The 13,354-nt window shown below is 39.1% G+C and overlaps 1 protein-coding gene across 1 annotated transcript; it reads right to left on the minus strand.

Moving 5' to 3' along the window:
* Nucleotides 1-40: 40 nt before the first annotated feature.
* On the minus strand, nucleotides 41-13,354 carry LOC132256318 (elongation of very long chain fatty acids protein 7). Its single transcript, XM_059752670.1, has 6 exons — nucleotides 12,739-13,354; nucleotides 3,748-3,888; nucleotides 2,134-2,485; nucleotides 1,161-1,297; nucleotides 930-1,085; nucleotides 41-864 (listed from the first exon to the last, which is right to left on the minus strand). Exons 2-6 carry the CDS (start codon nucleotides 3,886-3,888, stop codon nucleotides 673-675), a joined length of 978 nt encoding a protein of 325 aa, XP_059608653.1. The 5' UTR covers nucleotides 12,739-13,354; the 3' UTR covers nucleotides 41-672.

Consider the following 13,354-nt stretch of genomic DNA (forward strand, 5'->3'; position numbering starts at 1 on the left):
ACAGGCCTTTCAAGAGAGCGGAATTTCACGACTTGGCCCACAATTTCGCCCTTCATGTGATCCACCTGCGAGAACTGGACATCACAGCCAAGAACTTCTTCTCGCTGCGCCTCGCATTCTTCTTCACCATCATCTCCGCCTGTGTCATGTACTTCATCGTGCTCATCCAGTTTCGCCTGCGAGAAGAGTGAGAAAGCTCACCAGGCGTCTCCACTGCAAAGTCTGTCTGGGTATCTTTAGAAAAATTCGTATAAAATTTATTTTAAACCCACAATATTTTTGTACATGCACACACATAAAATAGGTCATAACATATACCTTCCATGGAATTATATCATTACATGATTTCTCCTTGCAATTTTGCCTGCACGAAGTGGAGGAAAGTCACAGAGACTCTCGTCCAAGGTGAAAAATGTCCATAAAAAAAATCTACACTGAAGAAATTCTACACAAAGTATTTCTTTAACGCTCCAGAAGGGGAAAGGGGAAGAGATAAGATTAATGTCGCTTGTATACAAACAACTTTGTCCCTAGCTTGAAGAATATTTTGCCTTATCTAAAGCCGCGGGATGCACGATATCCCGTCGAAAGTATACAAATAATTCTCTCTCTACTCTTTAGTCTCTCTCTCACTTCTCGATGGAAATTCTGGTGGTTTTTCCCTCGTCCCTGTTAGTTCACATTGACCGGCTGGCAGATCCAATTGTTGGACCCCACAAAGACTCTCTGCCTTGTTGTTGAGTAGCTATCCTCCACAGTTCCTGGATTTTCATACATTTGAGTCTTTCCATTCAGCGATTTGTGCGTGCCATTCTCGTTGATTTCCTTCTTCTCAGCAATCAGGCGCTTCTCTTCGGCATCCTTCTGAAAAGTCACACTCAGTGAGACACTTTTCCCCAAAAAGCAGTCCTTCACAGTGTCTATCTTACCCGCTTCTTGGTGTAGGCCTGCTTGTAGAATCCAGAAAACAGGAAGTAGAACATCACGGCGTGAGCGCCAATGAAGTAAGCGAAGGCGATCGGGTAGTTGCAATCATTCTTGAAGAGCAGCTGGAAGGCGTGAATCATCACCAAGATGAATTGAATCTGCAGTCGGAAGAGAGACAATGTGGATTAATTGGCGGAAAGGTGAGTGAGAGGCGGATTAAGATTCACACTCACCATCTGCAGAACAGTCAAGTACTTCTTCCACCACAGATACTTTTGCACTTTTGGCCCCATGGCGGCCAGCATGTAATACGTGTACATGACGATGTGGACAAAAGTATTGAGGAAGCCGAAGAAGGAGCTGTGACCACCTGGAAATATGTAAATATTTTCTCTTGTAAAAGGCTAAGTTATGACCATATTTTGGCGATTATACAATTTCTCTCGATCACCATTGTGAGCTGAAGGTTCAAAATTTCTTGGAAAAATTGTGAAAATTTCAATCAAAAGCTGCTCAATATACTTTTACATTGTATTGATGAGTTTTTTATACCCTTTCATAATGACAAGGTTCTGAAATTAGCCAAAAAAACGGCTTCTCAGCCTTCATCACATGGCCAATTGCCACAATTAAATTGTTATTTTACTGCTTGGAAACATAGTTCAGAGTTCACACACTTTCAATATGTTCTTTCAAGACAAATATACACATCAGAGAAACTAGAATTGTGAAAAATTTGAATTTAGATGTTATTGTTGTATACTTTGCTATTCAATTAGATGTTTATTTTTGCTCCAATTTTTATTTAGTATTCACAGATATAATCGCTATGCTTAAGCAATGAGTGTAACACTAAACGTTTTCTAAATTATCTGCCTATAACAGTAATTAATTCTAGATATAATGAATTGCTAACCTTGGTAACGCAAATCAAATATCACATTGTAAGAATAAGGGGAGCAGGAAATAACGCCGGCATAAAAAAATTGTGGAATAGAAAGATTTATAAAATGATATCTGAATTTCCTATCGACGTATTACAATTTCTATCTATATCACCAAAATAGATCAATAAGTTTGGTCTAAATTCTCTTGTACGTAAATGTGCAAAATAATTAAATCTGTTTCATCGTGAAATTTTGAAACCCTCTGGCGAATCTCACTCTCTCCTTTCGGTGAACCGGAAAGTGAATCTGTCATCTTTACCTGGAGTGAATTTAACGCCCCACCAGACAGATACTGGCATTATTCCGTGGTGAATCACGTGAAGTGTAGACACTTGATCGTATCGTTTGCGCATCACAAAGAACAGAGTGTCAAAGAATTCGGTGAACTTTGAGAAGTAGTACCACCAGCACCCGTTGGCCATCCTGAGAGCGTTCGGGCTGCGGGTGTAGTCCACCGGCTGACATCTGTAGCTGTAGCCGGTGAGCCATCCGGCCATGCAGGCCTCGTAGAAGAGCCACGTGCTGAAGAGCACCTGAATGGCATTGTAGGCAATGAGGACCGTGCGCAGCTGGAAGGGTTTTCTGTTCTCCATCAGCCGTGGACCCAGAACCTGTAACGGCCAAAATCGCGGATGATAGAGGAAATTACGACACCGTTTATGAGCCATATTATACAAGTTTAGTGAATGATGCAGAGAAATTTTTTGTTTTTCTTTCGAGTGAAAGGCACTTGTGTATAATTCTCTTCTTTTCTGTATATTTTATATAGAGTGGGAAATGTAAATGCATATGAAATGGAAATGATCGTGAGTTTCGGCGGTGGACGAGCTCCACTTTTCGACCAGCTGACGAACAGAGTCTCTGTCCAATTGATTTTTTTTTATGTAATGCACCCAGACTCGAACGCACTGACCAAATATAAAAATAATGGCCAGGCTATCTGGATTGTTGGAGACTTGCGTGCCATATACAGACGTACACAAAATATTTCACCTACACTTGACTTTTCGCAATCTACACGTGAATTTCAAATGCCACATTATATGTATCGTACAGCAACTACTGGAATACGTTTGGGAGGGAGCGTCGATGCGTCGTTAAAATTTTGCGAGTGATGTGGAGTTGATGCATTTAGTTAACACAATTTGTTCGACAACTAGTTAAGCAAGTTTGACTAGAAGTCACAATGAATTTATGCACCCATAAACATGCTGAGCAGTGTTTATTAAAATTTCCATGTATATGATTTTAATGATCATAAACCTCCCGGAACTTTTTGCACTTGAAACTGTGGATCAATTAGAGATAAAATGTCGAACCAAATTGCAGCAAGATAAATAGCTCTACAAGCAAATAAAAGGTAATTTCCCTTGGTCGCAGAGGTCACAGAATTTCCTTCCAGCAACACTATTTCTTCACAAAATCATAATTGCCAGTTATTTCTTGACAAATTATTTGTTGGGCTATAGAAGTGTACAAAAAAGCCGCGAGTGGGATTAGTTGGCGCAAGAATTGTGCCGCACGAACACGTATATTTTTTTTTCATGTGAGTTTATCTCAATTGATTTAGTGGGCAAATTAAACCACATTTTCAAGGAGGATATTTCAGAGAGGCGAATTGCACCTCTTCGGCCAGTGTAGACTGTAATTGGTGGGCTGGTGTGTGCGAGAATGCAGTGATGCAAAATCGTGCGCCCAAGGTGCATGCTGAGTGAAAGGATTCTGGATGAACTTGATGGCTGTGAAAGTGAGAGGAGTTCCGAAAGTGTAGCAATGCGTTTCATGCCATTTCGGCCAGCAGAAGGGCCACGACATTCCTCGCAAGGACACTCGGGTCGACATGAACAGAAATTGAGGCAGGGCAATACTTTACCTTAACGAAATATGCATAGGAGAGGCTGATTGCAATTGTGGGAAATGGAGAGCTCATGAGGGGCCAGTCTTTGGTGCGTGGATCAGATTTATTGTCCATGAGATCTCTGTATCCATCGTAGATTGATTGTAGAAATGACATCTGAAAGTGAAAAAAAGGCAGGCACGTGTTAATGGGAAGTTATTATCTCCGATGGCTTCTGTCTATCTCAACACTTTCTTGCGTAGGCTCGCGGCTATAAGAAAAATTATTATGACCTTCCGCGACGTGCCTGTAGTGGGCCTAAGTTGGTTGGTTGTGCAACAAGGTAGGGGATATTGCACTATTTTGAATACAAATTGACGGATTTTCCTTTGACGGATGACCAGTCATTAGTCAGAAAGGGGTCAAAGATGACGCTCAGACATTTTTTCTCTGTTCCCCTTCAGCAAACTCGAGACCAAGAGGCTTGTTTTTAGTAATTTCCTGAGTGTGATTATATTTTCAGAAAGCTCAATCAAAACTTCACCCGGCATTTGCCATAAAAATATCAAATTCTTTCATTCTTTCCATCTTGGAATAAGAGAAAATACCATAAACAAACATTTCCTGCATTTTCTCAATCACTCTCACACAAATTTGTAATTCATATTTAAAATACCGATTAGACTCAAGCTGATGACCTTTGCGAAACCTGGCCACACGCGACATGATCAAAAGAGATGTAACCGTTGTCTATCAAACATTCGCTGCAAAGGCGAAGACGGGCTTTATTTTATTCAATTTGTGCGGTGAAAAATTTGACGAGCACATTGCATTGACACTCAATATCTCTCCTCTCTAGTTTTGTATACATTGTCTCCAATTTGTCATGTGCAAAAAGCGCGAGAGTGGCGAGATTATTCAAATACCAAGAGATGCCGAAAAAATCCGTTTGGAAATAGCTGGGAGATGTAGCACCGACATTTCACGGCCTAGCCTGTGGTCGGCTGAGGTTGCCGAAGAAGCCTCAACCAGAGATGATTGGACACATCATCTCTGCGATGCTATTTTATTAGCACGTCAGGCCTTGACCTTTTCACCATTGCGGGACGCTAACTAACAAAAGAATTATTAATCGAGAAATTTCATCGTGACTCTTACACACCCATTCACGGTCTTGTGATAACATTTTCCCCATCGCTCATGCCTCAGGCTTTCCATGCGGTGACCGATGGGAATTTATCTCCGGTAGAATTAATGAGTCAACAAGAAATATTCCCATCACTCCCCCGCAATGAAAAATGCAAGTTTCAGCGGAGAATTCAGTGGCAATGTTTTTGATTCACTCTTTTAATATCACGAAATGGAAATTTACAATTTCCGTATATTCCGTAATCACATATTAATATCTACACATCATTTTTCTTCTCTTCGCGTAATTCATGCGAGCAATAAGGAACGATATCGAAAAACATCAAAAACTACATGAGATGCTAATTTCATTAGGAACTAGGAAATCTACACTCTGAGATTCTCAGTCTTGAGTTAGAATTGTGAAAAATAAACTTGCTCGCTGATCAATGGGGGGCAATATAGGAATCCACAATTACATTATCATAACGTGTTGCACTGAATGGAGCAACAAATGCTCGAAAACTCGATTTCAGAATTCATTAGACTGACGTAAAAAATTGTTGCAATTAAGAGTAGAGTTATTCTTTTCTCTAATCAAGACGAAGAGTCAGTAACATGAGTCAATTTTCCTCGCACGTCACATTGAAACTTCTCACAATAGAGCAACAAAAGACGAGATATTCAAAAGACGAGCTCGATGTTATTTTTTCCACTTAGGTTTCCTATACTCGCTCTATAAATGCATAAAAAATACTACACTTGCTCGACACTTGTGAATATTTGGCAATTTATATCACTCACGGGGATTCACATTAATTTTGGTGATTCTTTGCTCAGAACATACATGCGAAAAAGAGGTGTAAATTTTTTAATATGCCTATATGTTGTGAACATAAGCAATTCACACTTGTTTCGGCGCAAGCAAAAAAATGTGAATCTTCTCTTCTGTTGGAGTCCATTTGTGATGGGTTGAAAAAAATGCGCTCAATGTGTAAAAGGAGGGAAAAAAGTGGATTTTCATTGCTAAATCAATATGTATTCATCCTCATATGTGCAAATAGAGTTGTACTTGAATTTCGTAATTCGACTGGTAGCCAAAATGGTGTGGAAGAAAACAACAATATTCGATAATAATAGACAATAATTTCGGAGGTGTCGCTTTCCACCAGGCGCCCCCATTGCCCCTATTGATACCACCTTCAATGTTGCGATATGCTGGGTGTTCGAATTAGCACTATGTTTTCTATTGGCCATCGCATACAAATTGATCGATAATGTGTGCGCGAGAAGAGTTATACATACTATTTTCTCTTTTTGACTACAGATGGATAAATTAAACTCTACACAAGCCATATTTCCTACACTTATTTGTTATTGACATACCGAAAGAAACCCAACAAATCACTCAGAACTGCATGCAATCGGCATAAATATCGCTTCTCTCACCGCCAACATTGCTCTGCGTGTTGCATTTTAAGTGCCGAAAATATTGTCACAGTAATTATTCTTTTGCTTCACCATCCCGTGTATGGTTCTTTCCTTTGTAACATAACTCAAAACGCATGTACAAACTCTTCCACAGCGGCTCATCCATCAAGTTGCTGTGCCAAGAAGAGGAACAACACAATAAATAACCATATGAAGCCTACACATTGAGTGTTTTGAGCTTCTGCATGTGTAATGATTTCAATTGATATCACTTGATTGATACTTAATTTGCGGTGTGAGAAAATTACTAAGAGACAACATGACGATAGGTGTTATGGAGCTTTTTGACAATGGAATTTCAACCACAAGAATTTTTCACTATATGTTTTCGAAAGTCATTACAGACCAAGGCAATCAAATGTGTTTCAGAGGAATTTCATTTTCAGGAGATTTTTGATAAAATTCCTTCTATATACTCTATTGCATAGACTTCCTAATTGAATTATTATCAAAGAAACTTGACTTGTGGAGTGAATTTATGCTAACGCTGTGACTAATCTCTTCCGTCTCAGCGGAAACTATGTGAGAACCTATGAAAGGAAGTCAGCGAGTAATGTATAATTTGATTTGAAGTGAGTATAAAGCAATAGCCTCATAAGATAAGCCAATAGAAGCATAATTTAGCATTCGATTAAGAATCTGACATTAAATCCGATGAATTGCAAAACTCAGCCTCATTTGGTAAATAATTTAAAGTATTCAGTAATGTCTTTTGTATACCCTCCGAACTCTGACTAACTGTGATAATTATTGAACAGTAAATTAAATGGATGCAGTGAATGGAAATTGCAAAAATGCTGTTATTAACGATTTAGTTCGTAAGGAATGCTTTGTGCCTTTCTTGAAAAATCATCTACAATGCGTCTAATTACTCAGTAGCACGGAGAACCTTTAACAATCGAACGCTTCCCATGGCAGTCGCCTGGCTGATGAGAGCGTCTTTGCAGTAATCCATCGACACTGAGGAAATCAAGGCTGTGCAATTTTGCGAAATGTACATCTAATGACGATGTATGACGAGTTTTGGGGTAAATCATTCTATTGTGTGGCCGGCTATGTGTCCCCACGATCAGTGCTTTGTCTGCGGCGAACACCACTCGCAGAACATTGACCCGGAGAGTAATGATAGATAATTGCATAGATTCCAAAGAGTGGTCGTGTGTCCCTTATTCCACATCTCGACTCAGCCCAATTGCATAAAATCCATCGAGTGCGCGCGTTGTGCAATATTGCACTTGAGCTTTCAATGCATTGCGACCGCGGCCGTATCTAATTGCCATCGCGCCATCGAGAGTGATCTTTTTGGCTCGGATGGCAGCGGCAGGTTTTCTTGCACGACCCATTTGGAGCTCCACCTTGAACTGCACGCACAAGTTGCCGCGGGGCGGTGATCTCTGAACCGAACAGGTGGTGCATTGAGAGCTTTTTGAAGATCTAGCGGCAATTAGACGCTTGACGCCCACAGTTTCGATACTTTCGTGCCTTTCTGCCATTGACTTCGCACAGAGGAGTCACCTCATGATCATCAATAAAAGCGCTGTGATGTCTTTTCTCTTTCAATCTGCGCATAACGCATCCGAAGACGAAACATTTTGCCGTTGTGTCACAGTTAAATAACAATCCTCGCACACAGTTTCAGCTCTTGCTCTCGCTGGTTGAAACTACTGGTTGAATAAATGAATTAAAATCGCTCAGTAGTTGAGTGTTCGGGGCTTATACATATATATTTTTGAGCATACTTTAGTTTGCATCACGATTTCAATCACAAGAATTTGGATCGATCGTCTGAGACGGCGACAGAGAAAAAGACTTAAAATGGAAGTGAAGAGAGAAAATATTGTAAACGACCTTGATTTGAAGTACATCCATAGCATATTAATTGCACAATTCGCGAGAGGGAGCATGATATTAAATCTTCCGATGGGTGAAAATTTGATTATTACTGTTTGAATACAAATCAACGACTCTGATGATAATAATATCTCCACACGCATGTTCACTTTATATGCTAATATACATATCTGTATATATTTGTTTATTTTCCCATGTGGACATTACATTGAATTTGACGCTATATAAACGATACAGACAGCATAAACACTATATTGACAATGCATAATGATATACGGTTATCTGTGAAATTTTGAGAAAAGGACAGTGAATAAAATTTTTATACGCTTGAAACTGCAATAAACCTATTTACTATGAACAGATAAAATTCAATTTAATTGAGTACTAAAACTTGTGCCCGAGAGAAAAAAAGTAGTATTGCAACTTTTATAGTGAAGAAAACTGGTCTAAAACCTGCCGTGATTCTTGAAAATACAACATAAATTGATATTTTTCACGAAAAACACGAACCTAATCTATGCAAACATGATCTTGACCTCACATTCAAAATGTGAATTTGTAGAGAGAAACACCAACTTATTGGTCGTGGTCACATTTTGAAATAATCAGTGTCAAAATTGCGTTAGCGGCCGTAAATACAAAAAAGCACTTAATTAATCTGTCAAGCAAACTTTTGCGATCTCTCACACAATATATTGCTGTGGACCACATTTACCGTAGAAACATTCATTTATGCTTAAGTATAATTACAACCTGTGACATGGATATTGAATCAATGAAATTTATGATCTTTTGTGAAAGTTTTAGTTCTTGTGTCAGTCACAATAATTCAACCGAGAATGGAATTAGTGTCAAGCAATGCATTTCTGCAGAGTAAAGATAGATTTTTTAGTATGCAATTTTCCTGCATTTCTTCCATCAGTCTTGAGAAATTTTTTAACTTCTTTCTGAATAATTAAATTTGACTATAAATTCGAGAATGCATCGTGAAAGTGTGCTTATTTCTTCACAGAAAAATCTTTGGAAAGTGTCTATGGAAATTCCACTGTAATCTGTGGGTTTTATTGATTGCCAGCAATTTTTTCCGTGCTGCTCTCAAAATCATGCAAAAACCCGAATAACTTGCGCATTTCCCGCCTAAGCAAGAAACATTCACTTTTACTCAAATTGTTGTCATTACACGAGTTAATTAGCACCCAAACCGGATACACCCTTCTTCCACTTGATATTGATTTTGCGATAAATATTAGAGTTCAATGGTGATTGAAGTCTTCCACTCTTGCACTCAACCTAATTTCAACTGACTCGCGATACTTTGTTAGACAACAGTCGAAATGCCTGTAAAATATCAAGTTCAAAATAATAAGCTGCTAATTGCACTCCACAATTACTGTTACGTATGAATTAAAAGGAAAAGATATACAGTCATGTGGGAAAAATGCATGTGTAGTGATATTACAGGTGAATTGGCAAGTACACGATCGCGTATGATTGTGTTAAATTCAGAAGTGAGTCGCGATCGTGCCCTCAAAACACATTAAATAATAAAAATTAGTTTGTCGCAATGGTAAGCAAAATTCAAGCTTGTAAGCATTTTCTGAAATTTACCACTTTGTTCTCTGTTCTTTTTCCTTGTAGCAATTCGTTAGCAGGTGATCGTGAGATGCACTTTCAACACGGATCATCTCACCCACAAGTGAATGAGAGAAGCAAACACAATTTGAATAGAACCACGGATGGGTCAACTTTTGCAAGAATTTCCCCATCCACACTATAAAGTGCAATATTTTATGAAATTTTATCCGCTGACCGATCATGATCTCTGATCTTCTCCTGTAGACATTACCGCCTCATTGCGGAGGCGGGTTCTTAATGTCAGAAGATGTGAGGCCCAGCCAAGCGTTTGGCAGATTGGTGTAAGAAATCGCCGCGATCCTTGGGCAAATTAAAGCCCAACAGAGTGTCATGCATTGGGAAATATTGTTCATTCATAGCAAAAACAAATAGCAATAATATAAAGTATTCAATTGCAACATAATTATCATTTGAAAAAATTCTTTTCCGAACAACAATAAAATGTGCAGTAACAACCTTCTTTACAATTGTGTGTGCAATTTTGTAAGAGCCCACCCAGACTCTGTGAGCCACCCAAAGTTTCTGTGAAATTGTATATTTATCACCGTGGAATTGTAGCGTTGCTAATAAATACAAATAAAAATTCCGGTGGTATAAATATGAGGCAGACAGAGTGAGACAAACCCACGCGCCTATACCATCATTGTTGGTGATATAATGTTGGGGTATTTAATGCAAAATTTCTCGCGCTAAAGTGTCGATGCACAGTATGTGAAATTTCCTGCGCCATGGTCGAATGGGAGTGATCACGAGTGGCGAGAGAAATGTAGAACGGGTTTGTTGCCATCCATGGAAATCCCAGATTCTCCTCAATGACGTCGCAAGAAGTCTGCAGAGACGAATGGCACATCGAACCCCTGGCCTCTGGCCACTGCAAGTTCCTCCATTATTATTCCATCGCGTCTACACGGAATTCGCCTGATTAGTCTCCGGGAGAGAGTCCGGTTTGTCGCTTCCCAATAAAAGCATGAATATTTATGGGAAATCACAAGCATAAGCATTTTATTGAATGCTGCGCTGTTTCGTTTTACACCACCATTCAGTCTTTTTCGCGGATTTCGCAGTCAAAAGAAGAAAAGGCAGTTTAAATTCAGAAGAATTCAAAGTCTAATAAATCGCCTGATTTATGACAAATACGTTATTCTCGTTGGAAATATACTTTTCCCCCATCGTGTATAAGATACAAAATTTTGATTTAAAGATGCGCAATTTGTGTGATAAAGTGAGATAAAGTCACACTTACAACTGGATTTTTGGCAAAATTTACATCTGTGCAACATCATGCAAAACATGAAGCGAACACGGTCAAAATACAATCTGAAAAGAATCATATCAATTTAATTGGACGTCATTTAGCTCCTCTTCGCCATTTGATCGAGCGTGTGTCGCGTGGAGGAAAATTACCATTATTACTCTCAACGACCAAGGAATATTCCCAAGCTTTTATGCATCGAAAACGACAACTCCCGCTGACCAGGCCTTTCCGCACATAATTGCTTGTAATGGGGATTCAAATGAGTTGTGTTTCCCTGCACATTTACACTTTTTTTTCTCTTTTCGAAGGAAATCATTCTTTCTTGGCCCAAACAGCGTTCTCGTGTTCCCATCGTCACTGAGAATCAGTTGTACAATCTAACGACCTCGTCTATAAGTTTCACAGTGAGGAAGTCTGGAGGTTAGTGAAATTTCACGTCTCTCTCGGTGGGCAAGGTGTGACCAAAAGTGCCCGCAAGTAGACTCTTGAGATGTATGGTTAGAATAAACACTTTGGACATCGATATTGACCATACTTATCATTGTTCCCCGTCATCTGCATTTCCAATAAATCGTGTTTTTCGTGTGACGTTCTTCAGAACACTTACCCATCAACTAAGCTAACTCGTTCAGATTTAATAAACTACACGAATAGGTACATGATTTTTGCGTCAAAAATATCATTGGTATTTCTTAGTGGTCGAATTACGTCATTTCCCATTTTTACAGAAATATTTTGAGAGGCACTATTCTTGAAGTCGATTTTGTCATTGCGATCGGAAACTGAGATATTGATCCTCTCACCACAAAAATCAGTCGCAATTGCACAACAGCTCACAACGCGAAGAAATGTGTAAGTGTGTCACTGGTAGAATGGAGTAAAAAGCTGAGCAGAAGAATTGCAGAAAGTGAAGATTATCAATTAGGAACCTAATAGGATTACTCTCAGACGATTTTTCGCTGGTAAAAAAGAACTAATAACTTTTAATCTTCAATTGACAGATAATCTGGGTATTGCGAACATCTCTAGGTGTTGTTAATTAATAAATTTGAATGCCAAATAATTATATTTGCACTATTGTTTAGCGTAAGAAAACAAGTTTCTTTGTTGCTCTCAAACTTGCCGAATGCTATTTCTCTCAATTTCTCACTTTTTTCGCCTAAAATAAACAATGATCATCATGAAAATGTCCACTCGAAAAGTGCGGCACTGATTTTTTTCAACTGCAATTCACTTTTTTGTCAATCGCGTCATATTATGGCGAAAAAATATAATTATTTATTATTGCATTTTATATAACACTGTTACATGACGGTGCAGTGCAAAAGTAAATAAAAGTATTGAGATAGGATGTTGGGATTGATCATTCTCCCCATTTGTATACTTCATACGCGATTGTGTGAGATCGCTAATTTACGTAAAATAGCCTCGATGCTTTTGTCACCTTGAAATTCTGATGAAAAGTAGTCAGATCTACATATTTTCCAGCACACCAGCTCCAGGGGAGGAGAATATTCACATATCGTCCCAACTAATGGGCATATTTGGCCAATTGATAATTTCGAAATCACTCTCCGCGGTCAAAATCATCCATCATGTGTGCAATTGGGATCACTTTTTTCCCACCACCTCATCATAGTGTGTTAATGGACCACTTAGAGCCTTACCTTTATTTAATTTATTAAATTTTGGTATCGACTGGTCAACAAGGTGGCACTGTGCTGCTGAAAACCGTCCTGGGGTCTTCGATATTGTGTTGCAATCTGTGACACAGGCACTGCCCTGGTGTCCGCTTTTCTTGCACTTGTAATCAAATATTTGTGTGGCTTGCCAGGAATTTGCTTTTCCCTCTCTGGCACTCGTTCTCTCTCGCCCAGAGTCTTTACTGTAAAGTGTGTATCGTCCTCAAATACGATCAATTACAAGTCAGCTGGAGTGACGTGAATCAACGTAAAATCACCCAGGAATATTTCCATTCACACTCCCTCAGTGGATAATCGTCATACCGTATATTTCCACTGGATCGATAGCTTCGATCTTATATCTCTAGTTAGTGACTTGGAGAGAACTCGATATACAGTCCTATTGTTTAATTGCAGCGATCATAACGATTGATTGTCCTCTTATTCAACACCCAGCAATTAACACTTAGTCTGCACTCTTGTCAAGATCACTTTGGGTGATGCCAACAACTATCACTTTTCTTTTCAGTAGATCTCTTTCCACTTGGCTGCGGGGGAGAGGCGAGAAAAAATGCGTCCGCACTGTGTCGCGGTCGGTACC

Source organism: Phlebotomus argentipes, unplaced genomic scaffold (assembly GCF_947086385.1).
Source record: "Phlebotomus argentipes unplaced genomic scaffold, Phlebotomus argentipes genome assembly contig_6, whole genome shotgun sequence".
Taxonomy (NCBI): domain Eukaryota; kingdom Metazoa; phylum Arthropoda; class Insecta; order Diptera; family Psychodidae; genus Phlebotomus; species Phlebotomus argentipes.

Bases quoted from the DNA above. Each gene is read 5' to 3' on its own strand.
- LOC132256318 (XM_059752670.1), bottom strand. From the start codon at position 3,888: ATGTCATTTCTACAATCAATCTACGATGGATACAGAGATCTCATGGAC. The intron at 2,486-3,747 runs GTAAAGTATTGC...TGGCCGTTACAG, and splicing joins CCTATGCATATTTCGTTAAG to GTTCTGGGTCCACGGCTGAT. The intron at 865-929 runs GTAAGATAGACA...GTGACTTTTCAG, and splicing joins AGGCCTACACCAAGAAGCGG to AAGGATGCCGAAGAGAAGCG.